Source organism: Leopardus geoffroyi, chromosome A2 (genome assembly GCF_018350155.1).
Source record: "Leopardus geoffroyi isolate Oge1 chromosome A2, O.geoffroyi_Oge1_pat1.0, whole genome shotgun sequence".
In the NCBI taxonomy this organism is placed as follows: Eukaryota; Metazoa; Chordata; class Mammalia; order Carnivora; family Felidae; genus Leopardus; species Leopardus geoffroyi.
In genome coordinates, this window is record NC_059331.1 from 140,908,714 (window position 1) to 140,934,302 (window position 25,589).

A 25,589-nucleotide genomic window follows, 5' to 3' on the forward strand; every position below is an offset into this window, starting at 1 on the left:
CAGTTATAAGATGAATAATTTCTCAGGACCTAATGTCCAGCATGATGGTTAAAATTAATAATACTTGCTATATATTGGAAGTTGCTAAGAGAGTAGATCTTAAATGTTCTTACCACAAAAAAGAAATGGTAATTATGTAATGTGATGGAGGTATTAACTATTGCAATGGTGATAATCATTCTGCAATATATAAATATATCAAATCAACAGGTGCGCCTTAAATTTACCCAATGTGTTGGCTGAGTGAAGTATACTTATGTGTCAATTATATCTCAATTAAGCTGGAAAAAATTAAATTAATCTGACTCACAGTTTTATCTTTCAACCTTTATCAGTTATCTTTTATCTTGTTATAGTTTCTATACAGAATGAGTTCTTTTAATCTAAGTATTATTGAGAAAAATATTACTGAATTTATTCCTTCACTCAGCAAATATTTACTACATGCTTACTCTATGGCAGTCACCTGTTCTAGATATTTGAAATACAAATAAGCATATGGAAAAAAATTAAATGAATAATTTCATTGGTATGAAGGTAATGCATGCTTTGGGAAAAGTAGGGCAGGTTCAAGGGTATTAGGAGGGATGTATTGGCCATAATGAAAATGGGTGATCAGGGTAGGCCTCATTAAGAAGATAATACTTGGGCAAATGTTAAACGTATATTTTTAATCAATATTATTATAATTACTAATGTAGAACTTATTTGGTGGTAATTCTTAATTTTCTTCTACTTACTGGGAACTTTCTGCTTACTACACACTAAACTTTATATGGATTGGTGTGTGTTACTGCCTTTAAAGAGAAACATAATTCTAAAAAATGAAGTAAATATATAATTCTAAAATAAAGTAAGGTTATTGATCGTCTTGGATTGATTTAATTATACTAGTAAACAGATTTTAATTAAATTTAAGAAAAATACTTAATTTTTTACTGAACAAATGATTCAAATGTACAAAATTGTAGTAATTTTCAGTAGAAATTAAATATTTTTTTAAAATACGAACATGGCAAAATAGTGCAAATTTAAAAAAACCTAAGCCCTTCATTTTTCCCTCTTCTCTGAAATTTATTTTAAACCATTCCTTCTTTAAAGGAGTAATATTTGGATCTTTGATGACTTATAGTTCAAATTCAAAGCCAAACCATACAGCTATTTTAATTCAATAGAATGCCCTACCTGCTTTAAGAAGAAAATAGAAGAAAAAAAATTATAAATATAAATATTCTTTCCTTTTCATAACTAGATGAAGTAGATACAGATTCTTCCACATAATCAATTAATGTTAAAATAGCTAGTTTAAACCTGGCAAAGAACAGGTGCAATTTAGTACAAATTGAACACAAAATATACAATATATCTATCTGTAATTGTTAAAAATCAAAACATATCTTAAGTGTGTATATAAAATAACACTTTCATGTTATCTCTAACAAAGAATACTTTTGTAAAGTAAAAAGTTATCCCTTAATTTTTCTTTTGCATAAAGTTGAATTTTATACGTTGAGTTCTACAAAGACCACAGAAGCATTGTTCAAAGACCTTGCTTGCTCTCTTCTCCCAAACTCAGAACTCAGTCTATTACCCTAAATGTACCCACATTATCTTTACTTTTCTCCATTGAACACTTGTTCCTCCTGTGTCTGCATCTCAATTGGTGACATCAAGGCCTACATTTACCTAGTTTACTCTAGCAGAGACATCTTCTATGCTTTTCTCTCTCTTGTCCTCAAAGTCTGATTAATCAAAAAAGTCCAGTTAGGTTTGCACTCTCCACTCTTCAAATTGTTGCCATAGTAAGTTTCTCAATGGGCAGAATTTACCATGCTGCTCTCCAGTTTCAAAGATTCCCATTTCCCCTAAGATAAACTCTAAACTCTTCTGCATTTAAAAATTTTTTTTAATTATTATTTTTTTTAATGTGTATTTACTTTTGAGAGAGAGACAGAGACAGAGAATGAGCAGGGGAGGCTCAGAAAGAGAGGGAGACACAGAATCTGAAGCAAGGTCTGGGCTCTGAGCTGTCAGCACAGATCCCAACACGGGGGCTCCAACTCACAATGAGATCATGACCTGAGCCGAAGTCTGACACTTAAGGACTGGGCCAACCACACGCCCCAAGAACAGCTATTTTTTAAAATATTTTTTTAAAAGTTTATTTATTTTGGGGTGCCTGGGTGGCGCAGTCGGTTAAGCGTCCGACTTCAGCCAGGTCACGATCTCGCGGTGTGTGAGTTCGAGCCCCGCGTCAGGCTCTGGGCTGATGGCTCAGAGCCTGGAGCCTGTTTCCGATTCTGTGTCTCCCTCTCTCTCTGCCCCTCCCCCGTTCATGCTCTGTCTCTCTCTGTCCCAAAAATAAATAAACGTTGAAAAAAAAAATTTTTTTTTTAAAAGTTTATTTATTTTGAGAGAGGCAGAGAGAGCATGGGCAGGGAGGGGCAGAGACAGAGAGAGAGAGAGAGACAATCCCAAGCAGGCTCTGCAGGTTCAGCATAGAGACGGACGTGTGGCTCAAACTCACGAAACTGTGAGATCATGACCTGAGCAGGAATCAAGAGTCAGATGCTTAACCAGACTAGTCACCCAGGCGTCCCACAAACAGCTATTTTGAACATGGCTTGATCTATCTTCACATTTCACTTACCACAACTCATCCCTAGAACCTGCAGTGGAGAGGTTTCCTGAAAAAAGCCCGGTTCTCCACATATTTGGGTCTTTGAATTCACTGCAATCTCTAATTAGAATACCTCTTTTTTTTTCACTCATTCATTAATTGATGAAGATAAATATCTACTGAAAATGAGGCAATGAAGCGTGTCATGGAATTAAATGTGAACAAAGGAGACATAGTCCCTGCATGCATGGAGTCTGCATTCTGCTGATTGAACATGCTGTCTCCTTCCTGACTCAAATCTCGTTCCCTTGCACTCCACTCCTGCAACATGCCCTGACTGAGCTGGTTGCTCTCCACTTCTGAACACTTAGCCCCTCTGTGCATGCTTCTGTTGTAGGAGTTATGTCACATGTCTTTTTTACGTCCACCTTCCCCACTAGACTCTGAGCTGCACACAGTGGGGAGAAGGTCTTTTCATCGTTGGACCTTTCTATAATGCCTAGGACTGTGTTGGATGTCAAATCGATTCGAAGGGGCCTGACACTAAATTTCAGCATCATGCCAGAAAACTGGGTTTCTAAAGATGACCACGAGAAAGTTACTGAGTGCGAGCATATTTTTCTGTTTAGCATTGGCAGTTTTCATAATTTTTAAAGCTCATTTTTAATGTATTCTTCTGTGACATACTTTGCCTGCTATTGATTTTCTATGTTTTACAAGAATTACTCTATCACTAAAAATGATAATGTTTTCATAAATGTATATTCAGTTCTCATCTTTAAAACCCTTACTGTACACTGTAGCTAAAGGCTTAAAACTTAGCTTTGTTATTTGTCTCCACTTTACACAGAAATCACTCTTTCCTTAAAGATTTCTGTAAATAACAAGAGAGTTTTCTTTTTCCTACTGAGCTGCATGTGAATGCATCACAGCCTGAGGAAGGAACATATGCCCCACTCTCCTATTCCTAATACCATGGTTACTATAAAACTATTGCTATGCAGGATTACTTTTCAGTAGACTCAAGATCTATTGCTCCCGATACAACTCGGTATAGAATTTTTATATTGATTTATTCTGGGAAATGAATTCTGTGGGATAATTTACAAAAGTCTCCTTCCTTCCTTGAATAGCTAGAATGACTCCGACTCCTCCATCTGTGTTTGACAGTAGCAATTCATAAATTCTGCATTGAATTTTTTAGTGGGAATACTAAAGATAACTGGATTGCAATTACACGAATAGTTGCTCTAAGTTTATAACCTGAAAGAAATGGGGAGAGTCCTAATGAAAATCAGGCTACCAAGCCAGTAAGATTTTAATAAGAAAATGAAACAATATTCTGAGACTGGAATTATATTTCTTTGAACTACATATGCTACCTCCTATCACCACAAACTTAGTAAAAGGAGAAAATAATGATGCTAATTTTCAAAGCCTAAAATACTTTCTATCAGAATATTGATTTTAGTCTCTCCATGAGGGCTTATCAAACCATTTTGACTTAGGCAAGCAAAGTAATTTATAAACAAGGAAGCAAGTAGCAGATTTTAAAATGCATACGTCTCTAACTGCACATCTAATATAATTTCACATATAATTATTTAGAAAGAATCACATTTAATGTACCTTTTCCAGCTCCATATTGCTTGAATTTTTCCCTGCATCATTACTGTATCTGCAAAATAAATCGACCCCGTTTATAATTTTATTAAAATGTAATTTAGAAAATCCTAATCAAAATGTCAATATTCTTTACCCTGGAACCGGTATTGTCTTCTCTTTCCTCTCGTTTGTTTCGTGTTCATTAACACTTTCTGCAAAACATTAAATAGAAGAAAAATACTTTAAAGGGTTTTCTGTGTGTGCAGGTGTGTGTGTGTGTGTGTGTGTGTGTGTGTGTCAAGATGTAAGCATTACTAGAAACTGGAAATAAATTCACCTACTGACATAACATTCATCTTAATAAAGTATTTTATAAATACAAATATTGCCCCAACAGTTTTCACTCTATCAGGGAAATTTATCAGAGCCAGAAATAACCACAGCCAAATGCAATACTCTTTCCAAATAGAATGTAGGAATGAAAGATTCCCAATATTATGCAGGAATGTCAATTCAGTAGGAAAGTAGACCGGGGGTCTCCTGAGAGAGAGAGACAGAGAAAGATTTCCATCAGACTGGCTGGAGGATAGAAAGGGCATCCTTCCTCTTTTTTTCCAGAGAATGTAGATTTGACCATTAACTGAAGGTAAAATATTCGGGTAATGTCATTCCTTTGTATAAATACAGAAAGGGGAAGGCTAAATTCACATCATGCATGTATGGACAGTCAATAAAATATAAGCCAGAATTCTTGAGTTTATGCCTATTGCCCAAATGATTAGACCCCGCTGCAGCTGTAACAACATGTGATACCATCAATTTCCAGTCCATGGTTGGTTGATCCACTGAAATAAGTCATCTGAGTGGCCTCGACCTCTGCTTCAGCACTGATGATTTGCTGTGCCACAGCCTCCACGATGGGCATCACCATGGCAGCAGTTGAGGTGTTGCTAAGCCACATAGATAAAAAGGCGGTACTGCTCATGAACCCCAATGTCAGCCTGAAATGAGAGGGCTTTTAGTATGAACTGTGCTCTTCAGCTTAACTAGCTCTGTATTATTTAACTGTCAAGGTTGCTGTTTTTGACTTGGGAATTTTTTTCAAAACACACTTAAGTTAAGGTTCCCCTCGGATGACGACCCCTGAGGATGGCCATAGCCAGACAGGAACCAAAGTGGCACATAGAAGAGTGGAGTTTTTATGAGATTTGTCTCCCTGGAAACCATAAGAATCTTCTCTTGAAACAGAAAAAAATGATTAAATGTATAACCGAACTGCAAGTCAGTAGATGGTATAACAGCTTATAATATTATACCAATATTTGAATGCCCTTTGCAGATGACGCTTACCTTCAAATACTAGTAAGAGGAAATGTAATCAATTTTTGAGTTTAGGGTCCCTTATTCTTTCTCTTATCTTTTGATCTCATCTCTGTTTATTAGTCTGTGTGCCAGGGAGGCACAAGGGCAAGGAGAAAAATTAATATTTTTAAATCTGCTTTTTGTTATTGACTACTTGGTTCAATATATGGTAGATAAAGGAAATGGTTAAAATTAGTAGCTAAAATGAGGTTTCAGAATTTTCTATAGATTCTATTATTTACGCTTTCTTGAATTTAACATTCCTACCTGTGGTCAAGAACTGGATATATTATTTTGTCTTCTCTTATATTTAGAGCAGTTCTTCTCCCTTAAAAATAACACACCTAAGACTTCTAGGATTTGAAACTGTATCTATAAGCTTTCCAAGTCACACCTGGGGGAAAAAATGTGATCTCCTTTGAGTAGGAGATCCCAGAAAATCATTCAGAAGCACATCTTTCCATATAAAGCCATTTATAAAATTCTGTGACTCCCCTTAAAAGTAGATCCACAAGTGGGGCGCCTGGGTGGCCCAGTGGGTTGAGCGTCCCACTTCAGCTCAGGTCATGAGTTTGAGCCCCATGTCAGGCTCTGTGCTGACAGCTCGGATCCTGGAGCCTGCTTCGCATTCTGTGTCTCTCTCTGTCTCTGCTCCTTCCCTGCTCACATGCTGTCTCTCTCTCAAAAATAAATAAAGATTAAAAAAAAAAAAAAAAGTAGATCCACAAGAAAAATTCCACACTGTAAGTTTCCACTTCAGATCAGGTGAACAATTTTTACATGTAAAACAAAATAGAACTCTTCAGATATCTGTTTAAATAAGACATGATTCTTAATAAAAGTAAACTAGAAATACCTTTAACTTAAGGCTCTGACAAGACATGAAATATTCCTATAAAAGAAGATGGTGATCAGATAAATCTTTAGTGTGGTGAAAATGCCTTAAATTGCAAAGCCACTTAATGATATAATGGACAGGACTCTTGCTTCACTGTGCAGTTCACTCCCCTATTCCCTGTGGTCAGTGAGAAGGTGATCAAGGAAAAGAGACAGTATCTGTAGCGTCCCAAGAGCTGTAGAACACCATTTCATTTTAAGAGTGAAATTATCTTAATACATACATGTTATAAAAATTGTAAGTAACAAACATTTAAAAAATTTGACTCATCTGAGTTATTTTCTGTGTTCAACAACACTATTTTACTCATAAATGGTAAACACAGATATGGATACACTCTAGAATGAATTATGCAACATAATTCAATAAAATTTTCTTATTTTCAAAGAAAAATGAGAAGGGAAGAACCACCTAAGGCTTTAAAGCTTAATGCTTAGGCAAATGTTAAATGTGTATTTTAAAATCAGTATTATTATAATTTCTAATTTAGAACTTTTTGGTGGTAATTTTACTGGGAACTTTCTGCTTACTACACACTAAACTTTATAAGGACTGGTATATATGTTATTGCCTTTAGAGAGAAACATATAATTTCTCATATGCAAGTGATTATGACACTGAAAATATATTTTTTAGCTCACATCTATGTTCTTAACAAGAGCTAGAATTAAAACTACAATAGCCAATTAATTTAATGGAAAAAAGCATTCGTTTCAGTGGGGGAAAGCATTCAGTGGGGGAAAATCAGTCAACTGAGCGATTTCACATTCTGTAGATGAAACTTCTTAATTGATTTGTTTCACTTTGCAACAGTTCATTTAAAAAGAAAAATGTTCACCTTGGAATTTTTCTGCACACATTTGTATTTTGTCAGTAATGTCTTTGTCTTTGGTTCTTAACATCTTCCCTGATGATCAAGGATGCTCTTGAACAAGTCTTGAATGGGTAATTAGCCAAAAAACGAGATAGGACTGAAATCTACTCTGAAGCCTATCAATCTTGTCTGTTGAGGTTCAAGGCTCCTCTCAGCTTTGCCTCTTAATGTGCATGAAAGGTGAGAGAGTTGTGTGCACTTACTCCAATCTCCCTGTAGTTAGACCTGCTGTGAAGGGAAAGTTGTTGTTTCCTCCTCCAACTCAAGTACACTTTACATCCCTTTCATATTTGCAGAGGAGAAAAAAAAGGCATGAACTATACTGTGATATGAATGACTGCCTGGATGCGTATTACTTTTTAGTTATTTGCTCTGCATAAAAATGATCTGTTTGGAATGTAAACCTGGAACAGTAAATGCGGTACTTACCATGCTGGGTTCACACCCACTGTCATCACCATTCTCAGAGCGATCCTTTTGTGCAAATTCCATTTTTCTATTGATGTTGCTAAGCAGATGACTCCAATTAGCAGTAGATGAAAATCTTTGAAATAAGCAGATGCCACCTGAAATTATAGTTAAGCCCATGATCATTTATTTATGTTGGTGGGGGGAAAATGAGATTGCCCGAGAAAGCAATTTTGCTTTCTCTTAACTTTGCTGCTCTTAGCTGTGACCTTCAAACTACTTAATCTTTCTATTTGGTTAAGAAAAATGTAGATGCATTAGAATACAAATTTGAAGTAAGTTCTATATTCTTACCCAGAGAAATAGTAGTGTTAAGGAAGAATATATACAAAAAAAAAAAAAAAAAAAAAAAAGAAAGGGAACCCAAGATACTGGGTTTTTATTTACTTTTATTTTTTTATTTTTAATGTTTATTTATTTATTTTGAGGGGGGAGGGAGAACGAGTAGACTAGATATATTTTGAAGACAGAGATGTGTCTTGGGGCGCCTGGGTGGCGCAGTCGGTTAAGCATCCGACTTCAGCCAGGTCGCGATCTCGCGGTCCGTGAGTTCGAGCCCCGCGTCGGGCTCTGGGCTGATGGCTCAGAGCCTGGAGCCTGTTTCCGATTCTGTGTCTCCCTCTCTCTCTGCCCCTCCCCCGTTCATGCTCTGTCTCTCTCTGTCCCAAAAATAAATAAACGTTGAAAAAAAAAATTAAAAAAAAAAAAAAAAAGACAGAGATGTGTCTTATTGATCATTGCATTCATGGATTTAGGACATTCATGGCACGTATTGGCACTCAATAGATACTGAATTAATAAGTCCCTAGACTCAAGAAGCTTACAGGTTACTAGGTGAGAAAACCAAGGTAACAAAGACAGCAGTAAAGTATCACAGGTGCATGGAAAATATTTCTTCAAGCTATAGCTGAGGCTCAAAGAGTAAATAAGCACCTTTTTCTAGGGGAATTGGGAAACTCTTCTTACAGTACCTGATATTCAAATTGATTATTGGAAGATAAACAGACATTTGAGTTTTCCTCTGCTCTTATCTCTTTTGCAGTTTTGCTCATGAAAATAAACCCTACTTACACTATTCCATCAGTCTGAGTATTCTATGAAAAAATAAATGCAGAATAATTTAAAAAATTACCATGTATTTAAAGAAATACATAGAAGTGAGCCATTATTAGTAAATTATTGAACACAGAAGGAAGTCCAAGACCATAAGATACTCTTGTATTTCTCTTTAGATTATGTCAGCAGTTGGCAGACTTTGTCTGTAAAAGGTCAGATAATAAATGTGAATTTGTGAGCCTCATTGTTTGTACTGCAACTACTCAACTTGTCTGTAGCACAAAAGTAGCCAGAGACTGTAAATGAATAACCATGGCTTTGTGTGTTTCCAATAAAACTTAAAAAACATTTTTTTTAATGTTTATTTATTTTTTGAGAGAGAGATTGACAGAGTGTGAGCAGGGGAGGGGCAGAGAGAGAGAGAGGAAGACACAGAATCTGAGGCAGGCTCCAGGCTCTGAGCTGTCAGCACAGATGTGGGGCCCGAACTCACGAACCACAAGATCCTGACCTGAGCTGAAGTTGAAGGCTCAACCGACTGAGCCACCCAGGTGCTCCTCCAGTAAAACGTTAATTTAAAAATTGGGTAGCAGGCTGAATTTGGCCCTCAGACTCATAGTTTTCCAGTCTCTTAATAGACTCTGTAAACAAAAAAATGGCCTGCAGCCCAATTGTCTAAATGCAAATAATTATAAACCTAAGGAGGAATTCTCACATTCTTTTGTTTTCCATTGTATTACCCATTCTTTGGGTTTCATCACAGTATATTTGTAGCACATTAGTCACGAGTATATGTGTTTGTTTATAGCCCATGTGTATAGGAGGTAATAGGAGAAAATGCTACTGGTCTGTAAATGACACTGGTAAATATAACTATTTTTGAGGCAAAATAAGCATGTCAAATAAAATTCTAATGAAATTTGAAATCTGTTTTTAAGATCAAGGTAGTCATATTTCTGTCTCAAAGCGGGATTTCACCAAAACACATGCACTTTTGCTATCAGAGCATGTGGGTTCTCTCTTAGCTATAAAATTTACCAGTTCACAAGCTTCCTACAAGTCAGTATACTTACGCATAAAAGTTCAATAATACTTCATATCAAGTTTGTGAATTAAATGATATTTTTTAGAAAAATGCTCAGTTATAAAGTATATAATTATATTAATTATATTATATTAATTATATATTATATTATATTATATTATATTATATTATATTATATTATATTATATTATATTATTATTATATATATTTTGTTGTTTAAGAATATTTATTTATGCTTTGTTGCTAAATCCAATGGCCAATTTCCAGTTTTCACATTAATTGACCTATTAGATTTGACACATTTGATCACTGCCTCATCCTTAAAACATTTCCAGGATCCCACACTCTCCTGGTCTTCCTCCTACCTCAATAACCTATCCTCATTCTTCTTTGCAAATTCTTTTTCTTCTTATCAATCCCTTAATGTTGTCATTCTCCAATTAGTCAGTTGTTATCTTTGTTTGTTTTTTATCTTCACTCATTCTCTAAAGGATCTCATCAACTTTTAGAACTTTCAGTATCATGTATATGCTGATAATTCTCAAACCTGTATCTCCAGCTCAGCTCTCTCTCATGAACTCTGGGCCCATTTGTATTTAACTGCCTATTTAACACCCTCACTTGTATATCAAACAGTTATTTCATACTTAGTGTCCAACTTTGTATTCCTGGTGTCAGCCTCTCTTGTGCAACAAGCCTACTCTGCCCATGGTTTTCCCCATTTCAGTTGATGGCAACTCCAATTTTCCAGCTGCCAGGTCAAAAAGTTCTGAGGCATCCTTGAATTCTTTCTTTCTATCATATGCTCTATCAAATCATACAGGAAATTTTGTTGGTTTTATCTTAAAAATACAGGGGCGCCTGGGTGGCGCAGTCGGTTAAGCGTCCGACTTCAGCCAGGTCACGATCTCGCGGTCCGTGAGTTCGAGCCCCGCGTCGGGCTCTGGGCTGATGGCTCAGAGCCTGGAGCCTGTTTCCGATTCTGTGTCTCCCTCTCTCTCTGCCCCTCCCCCGTTCATGCTCTGTCTCTCTCTGTCCCCCCAAAAATAAATAAACGTTGAAAAAAAAATTAAAAAAAAAAATACATTAACAATATATTCAATATCCCTATTACTATCCCTTGTCTGAATTAACCGTGGCCTCTCAACTGCATTATTGCAATAACCTGCTACCTGTTTCCTTCTTTCTGCCTTGTTTCCCAGCATAGCAGGTCTAAATTATCCTTTTAAATAAAAGTCAAATTGATCATGCCACTCCTCTATTCAAAATTCTCTAGAAAGTCTCATTCTCATTTCATTAAAATGTTACTTATGTTGGCCTACTTTGGCCCTAGATGGTCTAGTCCCTCTACACATTATCTCCCTGACATCATCTTCTATCATTTTCTCCTTCACTCACTTTGCTCTAATCACCCTTCGGACCTATTCCTGCCTTGAGGTCTTTGTGGGGGCCGTATGGCCTTCAGTGACGGCTGTTCCCCAGATATCCACATGACTAACTCCCTCATCTCCTGTAAGTCTTTGTTCAGGTATTGACACCTCATTGAGTCTACTCTGATGATCCTGTTTAAAACTGCAACCCTCTCTAGATCTTTATTATCCTGTTGCTTTTCTCCATAGCACCAATTACCTTCTAACTCCCTGTAATTTACCTATGCATTAAGGTATATTGTTTATTTTCTCTTTTCTCCTATGAAGACAGGGACTTTTGTCTGTATTTACTCATTAATGTATTCCGAAGATCCTGGCAGAGTCCTAGCACATAAATATTTATTGCACGACTGACCTAAATATATAACATCTGCATATACATATGAGTATCTTCATATTTATATCTATAAAATTTATATATAAACACTTTTTCCATGACGATAATAATAATAATGATATTTGTTTTGGAATATCTAATTCGGCACACTAAATATTTAGCATTTCAGATTTTATTCAATAGATATGAGAGAAATTCAAAATTTGTTGACATTATTTAATACAATAAGGTGCTCAGTAAGATACAGATATTTAGCATTGACTTAATAAATGCATAACATAAGATTAAAACTATTGTGGCCAAAGAGAAGGATGTGTAAGGCTCTGAACTTAGACAAGGGTATTTAAAGACACATCAGTCTCCATGGCAAAGTTGAGATTCCAAATCCTTCAGAAGGGCTGGTATGATATTTAACACCTTTAACTGTGGATATTAAAACTCATAAGAATAATTGATGCCTAGTATCTATCACTGTTTCACATTTTTATTTGATTTGATATTATAATACCTCTGGATTATGAGAAAAAAAGAGTTGCTAAGGGACATGATCAGGACCATACAAGTAATTAGTAGTGAATATCAGGTTTTAAGCTCAGGTCTTCTGAATAAATCTCTAGCCCTTTCCCCATAACTTTGGTCAGATATTTCCTAGTAAAATTCCAGTTGCCCTTTCTGGAAAGAGGATCATAAGACTGAAGAGCAGTTTGCTACACTGAAAGTCCTAAGGACTTTGATTTGTTTCAAGTTCCTACTAAGCTTAGGGTAAAAAAAAGTCACATAAAATTTGCAACGAATTTAGGCTGAAATGAAATAGATTCACTTAGCTTTGCAACAGTCAGAACGTTTCTAGTGAGGTATTCACTCTTGTCAATGTACAAATAATGATAATATTAACTAATATATAGTGAGTGCTTACCACGTGATAGACATTACATTCACTAACTATCTAATTCATAAGTACCACTGACAAACTGGAGGTAGTTCTGGGAACAGGAGTGAAGATGGTGGTGACGGCACAGGTGGAGGTGGTGGGGTTAAGGAAGGGAGTTGAGATGCAGAAACCATAAAGACTGGAGGGGGGGGGAGACTGAAAGAGGAAATGGTATTTATTTTCACATCAAAAACAGCAATGTCATGTGGAAGAAAGATGAAGTTTTTATTGTTGCTATTGTTGCTGTCCGTGTGTGTGTGTGTGTGTATGTGTAATCTTAGACATTTAGAGGAAAGTCTAGGGACAAAGTGACTGAGTTTGACACTGGGCTCAGTAAAGGTGAGTGAATCAAGTATTCAAAGTGTTAAAAAACATATGTATTTTCTTTTTTTTTTTTATTTTTTTTTTGTATTTTTTTTTTATTTTTTTATTATATGAAATTTATTGTCCAAATTGGTTTCCATAAAACACCCAGTGCTCATCCCAAAAGGTGCCCTCCTTAATACCCATCACCCACCCTCTCCTCCCTCCCACCACCCATCAACCCTCAGTTTGTTCTCAGTTTTTAACAGTCTCTTATGCTTTGGCTCTCTCCCACTCTAACCTCTTTTTTTTTTTTTTTTTTTTTTCTTTTTTCCTCCCCCTCCCCCATGGGTTCCTGTTATGTTTCTCAGGATCCACATAAGAGTGAAACCATATGGTATCTGTCTTTCTCTGTATGGCTTATTTCACTTAGCATCACACTCTCCAGTTCCATCCACGTTGCTACAAAAGGCCATATTTCATTTTTTCTCATTGCCACATAGTATTCCATTGTGTATATAAACCACAATTTCTTTATCCATTCATCAGTTGATGGACATTTAGGCTCTTTCCATAATTTGGCTATTGTTGAGAGTGCTGCTATGAACATTGGGGTACAAGTGCCCCTATGCATCAGTACTCCGGTATCCCTTGGATAAATTCCTAGCAGTGCTATTGCTGGGTCATAGGGTAGGTCTATTTTTAATTTTCTGAGGAACCTCCACACTGCTTTCCAGAGCGGCTGCACCAATTTGCATTCCCACCAACAGTGCAAGAGGGTTCCCGTTTCTCCACATCCTCTCCAGCATCTATAGTCTCCTGATTTGTTCATTTTGGCCACTCTGACTGGCGTGAGGTGATACCTGAGTGTGGTTTTGATTTGTATTTCCCTGATAAGGAGCGATGCTGAACATCTTTTCATGTGCCTGTTGGCCATCCGGATGTCTTCTTTAGAGAAGTGTCTATTCATGTTTTCTGCCCATTTCTTCACTGGGTTGTTTGTTTTTCGGGTGTGGAGTTTGGTGAGCTCTTTATAGATTCTGGATACTAGCCCTTTGTCCGATATGTCATTTGCAAATATCTTTTCCCATTCCGTTGGTTGCCTTTTAGTTTTGTTGGTTGTTTCCTTTGCTGTGCAGAAGCTTTTTATCTTCATAAGGTCCCAGTAATTCACTTTTGCTTTTAATTCCCTTGCCTTTGGGGATGTGTCGAGTAAGAGATTGCTGCGGCTGAGGTCAGAGAGGTCTTTTCCTGCTTTCTCCTCTAAGGTTTTGATGGTTTCCTGTCTCACATTCAGGTCCTTAATCCATTTTGAGTTTATTTTTGTGAATGGTGTGAGAAAGTGGTCTAGTTTCAACCTTCTGCATGTTGCTGTCCAGTTCTCCCAGCACCATTTGTTAAAGAGGCTGTCTTTTTTCCATTGGATGTTCTTTCCTGCTTTGTCAAAGATGAGTTGACCATATGTTTGTGGGTCTAGTTCTGGGGTTTCTATTCTATTCCATTGGTCTATGTGTCTGTTTTTGTGCCAATACCATGCTGTCTTGATAATGACAGCTTTGTAGTAGAGGCTAAAGTCTGGGATTGTGATGCCTCCTGCTTTGGTCTTCTTCTTCAAAATTCCTTTGGCTATTCGGGGCCTTTTGTGGTTCCATATGAATTTTAGGATTGCTTGTTCTAGTTTCGAGAAGAATGCTGGTGCAATTTTGATTGGGATTGCATTGAATGTGTAGATAGCTTTGGGTAGTATTGACATTTTGACAATATTTATTTTTCCAATCCATGAGCAGGGAATGTCTTTCCATTTCTTTAAATCTTCTTCAATTTCCTTCGTAAGCTTTCTATAGTTTTCAGCATACAGATCCTTTACATCTTTGGTTAGATTTATTCCTAGGTATTTTATGCTTCTTGGTGCAATTGTGAAGGGGATCAGTTTCTTTATTTGTCTTTCTGTTGCTTCATTGTTAGTGTATAAGAATGCAACTGATTTGTGTACATTGATTTTGTATCCTGCGACTTTGCTGAATTCATGTATCAATTCTAGCAGACTTTTGGTGGAGTCTATCGGATTTTCCATGTATAATATCATGTCATCTGCAAAAAGCGAAAGCTTGACTTCATCTTTGCCAATTTTGATGCCTTTGATTTCCTTTTGTTGTCTGATTGCTGATGCTAGAACTTCCAGCACTATGTTAAACAACAGCGGTGAGAGTGGGCATCCCTGTCGTGTTCCTGATCTCAGGGAAAAAGCTCTCAGTTTTTCTCCGTTGAGGATGATGTTAGCTGTGGGCTTTTCATAAATGGCTTTTATGATCTTTAAGTATGTTCCTTCTATCCCGACTTTCTCAAGGGTTTTTATTAAGAAAGGGTGCTGGATTTTGTCAAAGGCCTTTTCTGCATCGATTGACAGGATCATATGGTTCTTCTCTTTTTTTTTGTTAATGTGATGTATCACGTTGATTGATTTGCGAATGTTGAACCAGCCCTGCATCCCAGGAATGAATCCCACTTGATCATGGTGAATAATTCTTTTTATATGCCGTTGAATTCGATTTGCTAGTATCTTATTGAGAATTTTTGCATCCATATTCATCAGGGATATTGGCCGGTAGTTCTCTTTTTTTACTGGGTCTCTGTCTGGTTTAGGAATCAAAGTAATACTGGCTTCATAGAATGAGTCTGGAAGTTTTCCTTCCCTTTCTATTTCTTGGAATAGCTTGAGAAGGATAGGTATTATCTCTGCTTTAAACGTCTGGTAGAACTCCCCTGGGAAGCCATCTGGGCCTGGACTCTTATTTGTTGGGAGATTTTTGATAACCGATTCAATTTCTTCGCTGGTTATGGGTCTGTTCAAGCTTTCTATTTCCTCCTGATTGAGTTTAGGAAGAGTGTGGGTGTTCAGGAATTTGTCCATTTCTTCCAGGTTGTCCAATTTGTTGGCATATAATTTTTCATAGTATTCCCTGATAAATGTTTGTATCTCTGAGGGATTGGTTGTAATAATTCCATTTTCATTCATGATTTTATCTATTTGGGTCATCTCCCTTTTCTTTTTGAGAAGCCTGGCTAGAGGTTTGTCAATTTTGTTTATTTTTTCAAAAAACCAACTCTTGGTTTCATTGATCTGCTCTACAGTTTTTTTAGACTCTATATTGTTTATTTCTGCTCTGATCTTTATTATTTCTCTTCTTCTGCTGGGTTTAGGCTGCCTTTGCTGTTCTGCTTCTATTTCCTTTAGGTGTGCTGTTAGATTTTGTATTTGGGATTTTTCTTGTTTCTGGAGATAGGCCTGGATTGCAATGTATTTTCCTCTCAAGACTGCCTTCGCTGCGTCCCAAAGCGTTTGGATTGTTGTATTTTCATTTTCGTTTGTTTCCATATATTTTTTAATTTCTTCTCTAATTGCCTGGTTGACCCACTCATTCGTTAGTAGGGTGTTCTTTAACCTCCATGCTTTTGGAGGTTTTCCAGACTTTTTTCTGCGGTTGATTTCAAGCTTCATAGCATTGTGGTCTGAAAGTATGCATGGTATAATTTCAATTCTGGTAAACTTATGGAGGGCTGTTTTGTGACCCAGTATATGATCTATCTTGGAGAATGTTCCATGTGCACTCGAGAAGAAAGTATATTCTGTTGCTTTGGGATGCAGAGTTCTAAATATATCTGTCAAGTCCATCTGATCCAATGTCTCATTCAGGGCCCTTGTTTCTTTATTGATCGTGTGTCTAGATGATCTATCCATTTCTGTAAGTGGGGTGTTAAAGTCCCCTGCAATTACCACATTCTTATCAATAAGGTTGCTTATGTTTATGAGTAGTTGTTTTATATATTTGGGGGCTCCGGTATTCGGCGCATAGACATTTATAATTGTTAGCTCTTCCTGATGGATAGACCCTGTAACTATTATATAATGTCCTTCTTCATCTCTTGTTACAGCCTTTAATTTAAAGTCTAGTTTGTCTGATATAAGTATGGCTACTCCAGCTTTCTTTTGGCTTCCAGTAGCATGATAAATAGTTCTCCATCCCCTCACTCTCAATCTAAAGGTGTCCTCAGGTCTAAAATGAGTCTCTTGTAGACAGCAAATAGATGGGTCTTGTTTTTTTATCCATTCTGATACCCTATGTCTTTTGATTGGCGCATTTAATCCATTTACATTCAGTGTTATTATAGAAAGATACGGGTTTAGAGTCATTGTGATGTCTGTATGTTTTATGCTTGTAGTGATCTCTCTGGTACTTTGTCTCACAGGGTCCCCCTTAGGATCTCTTGTAGGGCTGGTTTAGTGGTGACAAATTCCTTCAGTTTTTGTTTGTTTGGGAAGACCTTTATCTCTCCTTCTATTCTGAATGACAGACTTGCTGGATAAAGGATTCTCGGCTGCATATGTTTTCTGTCTAGCACACTGAAAATCTCGTGCCAATTCTTTCTGGCCTGCCAAGTTTCAAAAGAGAGATCAGTCACGAGTCTTATAGGTCTCCCTTTATATGTGAGGGCACGTTTACCCCTTGCTGCTTTCAGAATTTTCTCTTTATCCTTGTATTTTGCCAGTTTCACTATGATATGTCGTGCAGAAGATCGATTCAGGTTCCGTCTGAAGGGAGTTCTCTGTGCCTCTTGGATTTCAATGCCTTTTTCCTTCCCCAGTTCAGGGAAGTTCTCAGCTATTATTTCTTCAAGTACCCCTTCAGCACCTTTCCCTCTCTCTTCCTCCTCTGGGATACCAATTATGCGTATATTATTTCTTTTTAGTGTATCACTTAGTTCTCTAATTTTCCCCTCATACTCCTGGATTTTTTTATCTCTCTTTCTCTCAGCTTCCTCTTTTTCCATAACTTTATCTTCTAGTTCACCTATTCTCTCCTCTGCCTCTTCAATCCGGGCTGTGGTGGTTTCCATTTTGTTTTGCATTTCATTTAAAGCGGTTTTCAGCTCCTCATGACTGTTCCTTAGTCCCTTGATCTCTGTAGCAAGGGATTCTCTGCTGTCCTGTATACTGTTTTCAAGCCCGGCGATTAATTTTATGACTATTATTCTAAATTCACTTTCTGTTATATTATTTAAATCCTTTTTGATCAGCTCATTAGCTGTTGTTATTTCCTGGAGATTCTTCTGAGGGGAATTCTTCCGCTTGGTCATTTTGGATAGTCCCTGGAGTGGTGAGGACCTGCAGGGCACTTCCCCTGTGCTGTGGTGTATAACTGGAGTTGGTGGGCGGGGCCGCAGTCCGACCTGATGTCTGCCCCCAGCCCACCGCTGGGGCCACCGTCAAACTGGTGTGTGCCTTCTCTTCCTCTCTCCTAGGGGCGGGATTCACTGTGGGGTGGCGTGGCCCGTCTGGGCTACTTGCACACTGCCAGGCTTGTGATGCTGGGGATCTGGCGTATTAGCTGGGGTGGGTAGGCAAGGTGCACAGGGGCAGGAGGGGCAGGCTTAGCTCGCTTCTCCTTAGGTGATCCACTTCAGGAGGGGCCCTGTGGCAGCGGGAGGGAGTCAGATCCACTGCCGGAGGTTTGGCTCCGCAGAAGCACAGAGTTGGGTGTTTGCGCGGAGCGAGCAAGTTCCCTGGCAGGAATTGGTTCCCTTTGGGATTTTGGCTGGGGGATGGGCGGGGGAGATGGCGCTGGCGAGCGCCTTTGTTCCCCACCAAGCTGAGCTCTGTTGTCCGGGGGGCTCAGCAGCTCTCCCTCCCTTTGTCCTCCAGCCTTCCCGCTTTCCGAGCAGAGCTGTTAACTTATGACCTCCCAGACGCTAAGTCGCGCTTGTTGTCGGAACACAGTCCGTCAGGCCCCTCCGCTTTTGCAAGCCAGCCTCCGGGGCTCTGCTTGGCCGGCGAGCCGCCCCTCCGCCCCGGCTCCCTCCCGCCAGTCCGTGGAGCATGCACCGCCTCGCCGCCCTTCCTACCCTCTTCCGTGGGCCTCTCGTCTGCGCTTGGCTCCGGCGACTCTGTTCTGCTAATCCTCTGGCGGTTTTCTGGGTTATTTAGGCAGGTGTAGGTGGAATCTAAGTGATCAGCAGGACGCGCGGTGAGCCCAGCGTCCTCCTACGCCGCCATCTTCCCTCCCCTCTCCTGTCTGTATTTTCTTTGAAGGGTATTCTAAACTCACACACAGGAAGACCCAAACACTTCCTGAGTGATCACATCTGTAAGAGCTATTGAGAGGGGAAATCCCTGCCCAGGATGAAATGATCCAGAAGTACGAGCTTCCAAGGCTAAGGTTCTATGACTGTTAAATTAGTCTGAGGTTGACACTTCTGGAGACAAAGGACTCTTGGACAGGTATTGGCAGCCTGACTAACGCAACAGCTGACAGTACCTAGAATTTTGCTGCCTCTAGTCAGGCCTCCACATTCTGTAAAGAGGCAAAGATATTTCTTTGGCAGTTCCCACAAAGCCAGGCTTTCCTAGGCATCCTTCTTCTCCTGTCTTCCTTTAGCCTCTTTGCTACAGAAATGCCCCAGTTGCAGTTAATCTTGTTTTGATCTCAGCTTCTTTTAAAAAGTCAATTTAGTCAGTTTCATTCTTATTAAACCATAAGAGACAAATACGTCACTGTTGAACTAGTTACCTTTAGAGGTACAACCACCTAGGCCAGCAGGACAGGGGTTAATAACACACTGCGTTTAAGAACTTGCCTGCCCCTTCGTTTAAATTTTCCTTTACTGGGAGCCATGTAGCATGTTGGAGCATTTGAGAAACTTCTTAAATTATAGATCCCAGATTCTGTGGGCAGCAGAAGGGGACGAGAAGCTACACTCTCTTCCCAAGCAATGGTGCTTAGAAAGAAAAGAGTCAAGATTCTGAGGGAAGGGAAAATGCAGTAAGAAAAGAGGAGTAAAATGGATCTGCAACGCAAAAAGAAGAAAAGAAGATCTTGAACTACGAAATGAGGAAGAATGACACGAAGAGAAGGAAAGGAATTGCTTCTCCCATAGGACAAAAAACAAAACAAAATAACAACAAAAAACCCCATCTCTATATAACATGGGTTATTTAAAAAGAAAAATCTCTACCCATGTTATAAGACAGATGAACCTCAAGTTAGCAATATTGAACCCTGGCAGAAGATAGAAGTCCAAAGGTGACAAATTGCAGGGGCTGGCATCTTGAACTTGACATCTTTCCTGAGATTCTTTCAGCTGTGGTTTGGGCAGTTGTGTGCTGGGTGGCTGGAGACTGCATGAAGACAGATTTTCTGATTTCAATGCATTTCATGCTTTTAATGGGAAACTGAATCCATTTTCTTCAGACGGGTACCCTCAGATTGTATAAAGGTAAGAAACACCTCTCAGCATGAATAAACTCCTCTCAGCAAGAACAAAATGGAAATACACATGAAAGTTAATTTGGCTTTATCTTTTGAAATGGCAGGTTTCTGGAAAAGAAAACAGGGTAGCTTTTTCTTCATTAAAAACAAAAATTGCTTTTCTAACACTGTGTGAGACCAAATTCTGTTGAAAAGAAAAAGCTTATGCAGGATGTGAAAAGGTTGGACCTTTTGTTGGGAGGGAGACACCAGCCATAGATGTCAGCCCAGGAAGGCTGGACACGCATTTCTCCTACTGACACACATGACTCAAGAGGCTACAGCCTGTGTTTTGTTTCTGTCCACCTGAATGCAGACATACATGCAGAATTCTAGGGAGAAACAACTGGAAACTTGCAGGACTTATGTGGAAGCTTTATCAATAGGATTATTGCTCCCTTTCAATACAACTTTTCTCAATGGGAGTATAAGCACAAAATAAGGAATCTAATTATCACATACATTTGCAAGAGGACTTACATTCTTAGAAGGCATGATCCCAAACAATGGAAACATCAAACCAGGCAGCAAAGCTGTTACTGACAGAGGCAAAGCTTCTGTAAGCCAAAATGTGGCAATGACAAAGAGTGTGTAGGCACATTCTGCTTCCTGGAAAGAACAAAAGAAAAATGCAAGGTGAAATAATGAGGCTGGGAAATCATTAATCAAATCACATCCACATTTGCTGAATGGAGCTGTGTCACCGAGAAAGAGGAAACTCTGGAGGTCTCTGAATCTTTAAGTTGGGCAGCAAATAATTATTTCTCAGGGATTCTAAGAGCCAAAATTTAATAAAATGAAAAACTGAAGACAAAAAAGTCCTCAGTTTTTAATTTTCATTCACTTTCCTTCGAAACAGATAACAGCATATAGTCAATTTTCTGTGCTCATATCGGTGTGTATGAATGCTTGTGTTCACTTTTATTTGCCTATAAAATGCCCTCCCGGTTCTTCTGGAGTGTGTAAATAGCCAAGTTACTGCCTTTCCCCTGGGGCAAGACATATATGACTTTTAAATGCGTTCCCTGGTGCCTGTTGGTGGCACATGTACACCTGCCTTCCTCTCCTACTAAAGGGCGTAAATCAACCTAGAAAAAACTTTTTGCTGTATTTTGCTTCAGATAAAGAAGGGTAGTGCCAAGCTACATGAGATGGATGGGACTAAATGAGCTCCTAAGTAACATGGACCTGGAGTTTAAGAGCCTCCTGCTTTGCTTTTTAGAAAGACAGCTGAGCTCCTGGGGAAACACAGAGAGACTCAACAGAAATGAGATTATTAACAGAATCTGCTGCTTTGCTAGGTATAAAATTGTGTGTTTATGTTTTAGGATGTTGTTAAAAAATGGTTGAGATTTGGGGCTCAAGATGGCAGAACTGAACTTGCCTCCTCTCACAGACACAACAAATCTATAGCCACACATGAGATAATTTGTTCAAAAAATAAACCTAGGAACTACCTTAATAGTTTCCTTCACAACAAAGGATAAAAAAGCCACATCTGGACAGGTAAGAGAGGCAGAGATGTGGTCTCACCAAAAACCCTGTGTATGGTATGGTGACCCACAATTAGGAGATATCTCACAAATATGAAGTTACTCCCTGAGGAGTGAGGGGTTTGTGCCCCAGATTGGACACCTCAACTCTTGGGATCTGTACCAGTGAGAGGAGGCCCCCAAATCTCTGGCTTTGAAAACCAGTGAGGCTTAGGTTCAGGTGAACCATGAGGCTGTAGGGAATGGAGATTCTACTCTTCAAGGGTTCATGTACAAATTCACCCACCCTGGGACTCAGCACAAAATCAGCAGTTTGAAAAGTGCTGAGACCATACACGAAGGAGAGTCATTTGCTAATCTTAAAGTGTCTCCCAGAGGGGCAGAGCCTGTTAGGATTCTGTCCAGGGTAAGAGGTGCTGGTTGGTGCTATTTTTGCATTCTTCCCTTGCCTTGTGGTGTCCACCCCTACGGCCCCCTCCGCCCTGCCAGAGCTGGGAGGCTGGGTGTCCTACACTCACAGCCCTGCCAAAGCTAGCAGGAAAGTGTACCCACCACAGAATACGCCCCTCGAGTGCCTGGCTCTGCTGGCCAGGGACGATAGCATTTCTGGGCACTACGAGTCTACAACAATCAGAGAGATAGTCATTGGCATGCTACCACCTAAAGAAACAGGAAAAAATACAAATAGTCTAACTTTGTACCTAAAGGAACCAGGAAAATAACAATAAAGCCCAACATTTGTAGAAGGAAAAAAATAAAGATCAGAGTGGAAATAAATAAAATAGACACTAAAAAGACAAGATAAAAGATCGGTGGAACTAAGATCTGGTTCTTTGAAAAGATAAACAAAACTGAAAAACTTTTAGCTAGACCTACGAAAGAAAAAAAGAGAGAGGGCTCAAATAAATAAAGTTAGAATATCAGATAAGTTATACCTGACATCAAAGAATTACAAATAATCATAAAAGACTACTATGAAAAATTATATACCAATAAACTGGACAAACTAGAAGAAATGGATAAATTCCTAGAACTATACAATCTTCTAATACGGAATCATGAAGAAATAGAAAATGTGAAAAGACCAATTACTAGTAAGGAGATTGAGTCAGTAATCAAAAACTCCCAACAAAGAAAAGTCCAGGACTGAAGAGCTTCACCAGTGAATTCTACCAAACGTTAAAAGATCTAACACTTCTCATTCTTAAACTTGTCCAAAAACTGGAGAGGAGGGAATGCTACCAAACTCATTTTATGAGACCAATATCACCTTGATACCAAAACCAGAAAAGGACACATAAGAAAAAAATTACAGGTCAATCTCCCTAATGAACATAGATGCCAAATCCTCAACAAAATATTAGCTAACTGAATTCAGTGGTACATTAAAAGGATCATGCATCATAATCAAGTGAGAATTATTCCAGGGATTCAAGGATGGTTCAATATCCACAAATCTATCAAGGTGATATACCACATTGATATAATGAATGATAAAATTTATATGATCATCTCAATAGATACAGAAAAAGCACCTGACAAAATTCAACATCCTTTTATGATAAAAACTCGACAAGGTGGGTATAGATGGAATAAAACTCAGTATAATAAAAGCCATATATGACAAGCCCACAGCTATCATATACTCAATGGTAAAAAGCTGAAAGCCTTTCCTCTAAGATCAGGAACAAGACACAGATGTCCACTCTCACTACTTCTACTCAGCATAGTACTGGAAGTTCCAGCCACAACAATTAGGCAAGAAAAGCAAATAAAAGGAATCCAAATTGGAAGGAAGAAGCAAAACTGGCACTATTTGCACATGACATAATATTATATAGAGAAAATCTTAAAGACTCCACCAAAAACACTACTGAGGCTAATAAATTAATTAAAATTGCAGGACACAAAACAACTATAATTTTTTGTGTTTTTATATAGTAACAATGCACTATAAGAAAATAAATTAAGAAAACCATCCCATTTACAACTATATCAAAAAGAATAAAATACCTGGGAATAAATTTAACCAGGAGGTGAAAGATCTGTATGTTAAAAACTATGACACTGACGGAAGAAATTGAAGACACAAATAAATGGAAAAATATTCTGTGCTCACGAGTTTAAAGAATTAATGCTGTTAAAATGTCCATATTACCCAAAGCACTCAAGAGATTCAATGAAATTCCTGTCAAAATTTCAATGAAATTTTTCACAGAATTTGAACAAACAATCCTAAAATTTGTATGGAACACAAAAATATGAACAGCCAAGCAATCTTGAGAAAAAAGGACAAAGCTAGAGGCATCATGCTCCCTGATTTCAAATGATATTACAAAGCTATAATAATCAAAAGAGTATGGTATTGGCATAAAAACAGACTCATAGATCAATAGGACAGTATAGAGAGTTCATAAATAAACCCACATATATATGACCAATTAATTTATGACAAAGAAACCAAGAGTATACAATGGAGAAAGGACAGTGTCTTCAAATAATAGTATTTGGAAAACTGGACAGCCACACGCAAAAGAATGAAACTAGACCACACAAAAATTAACTCAAAATGGATTAAAGACTTGAATGTAAGAACAGAAATCACAAAATTACCAGAAGAAAACATAGGCAGTAAGCTCCCTGACAATGGTCTTGGTGATACCTTTTTTTTTTTTTTTTTTTTTTGATCTGACTCAAAAGGCAACAGCAACAAAAGCAAAAATAAACAAATGTGACTACAACAAACTATAAAGCTTCTGCATAGAGAAGGAGACTATCAACAGAATAAAAGTTAACCTAATGAATGAGAGAAGATATTTGTAATTTATACACCTGGTAAGGAGCCAATATCCAAAATATATAAAGAATTCATAAACTCAGTAACAACAACAAAAAACAATTAAAAATAAGCAGAGGATCTGAATAGACGTTTTTCTAAAGAAGACACACAGATGGCCAACAGGCATATGAAAGGTGCTCAGCATCACTAATCTTCAGGGATATGCAAATCAAAACCATACTGAGATCACCTCACACCTGTCAGAATGGCTATTAGGAAAAGGAGAAGAAATAGTAAGTGCTGGCAAGGATGTGGAGGAAAGAGGAACACTTGTGCACTGTTAGTAGCAATGTAAATTGGTGCAATTTCCAGCCCCACTGGAAAACAGTGTGGGGGTCCTTCAAAAAATTAAAACTAGAACTAGAACTAGAACTAAAACTAGAACTAGAACATATGATGATCCAGTAATTCCATTACTGGGTATTTACCTGAAGAGTATGAAAACACTAATTCAAAAACAGATATGTACTCTTATGTTCACTGCAGCATTATTTACAATAGCCAAGGTATGGAAAGTACCTACGTGCCCACTGATGGATGAATGGATAAAAATATGGTGTATGTATGAATACCTCTGAGCCATAAAAAAGAATGGAATCTTGCCATTTGTGGCAACATAGAAGGGCCTCCAGGGTATTGTGCTAAGTGAAATAAGTCACACAAAGAAAGACAAATACCACATGATCTCACTTATATGTGGCATCTAATAAAGAAATGATCACACAAAATCAAACCAAGCCAAACTTATAGATACAGAGAACAGATTGGTGGTTGCTAGAGTGGAGGGGTTGGGAAGGCGGACAAAATGGGTTGAAGTGGATCAAAAGGTACAAAATTCCAGTTATAAAATAAACAGTCATGAGGACATAATGCATAGAGCATGGTGACTACAGTCAATGACATTGTATCTCCAATTTGCAAGATGCAAAGAAAGTGAATCTTAAAAGTTCCTATCATAAGAAAGAAAAAATAAAAAAATGTAAATTTGTATGGTGACAGATGGTAACTAGATTTACCGTGGTGA

At 38.1% G+C, this 25,589-nt stretch overlaps 1 protein-coding gene across 4 annotated transcripts in view; it reads right to left on the reverse strand.

Annotated features, from left to right (window-relative positions):
- Positions 1 to 25,589, reverse strand: part of SLC13A1 (solute carrier family 13 member 1) — a 143,882-nt gene that overhangs the window by 101,155 nt on the left and 17,138 nt on the right. For 3 of the 4 annotated variants that reach the window (XM_045495476.1, XM_045495477.1, XM_045495475.1), the window contains exons 2-6: positions 20,714 to 20,842; positions 7,789 to 7,925; positions 5,039 to 5,226; positions 4,380 to 4,437; positions 4,250 to 4,298 (exon numbers count right to left, since the gene is read on the reverse strand). In XM_045495476.1, coding sequence (XP_045351432.1) covers positions 4,250 to 4,298; positions 4,380 to 4,437; positions 5,039 to 5,226; positions 7,789 to 7,925; positions 20,714 to 20,842 — 561 coding nt within the window. The remainder of the gene's footprint in view (positions 1 to 4,249; positions 4,299 to 4,379; positions 4,438 to 5,038; positions 5,227 to 7,788; positions 7,926 to 20,713; positions 20,843 to 25,589) is intronic. The other variant, XM_045495478.1, reaches the window with a different exon arrangement.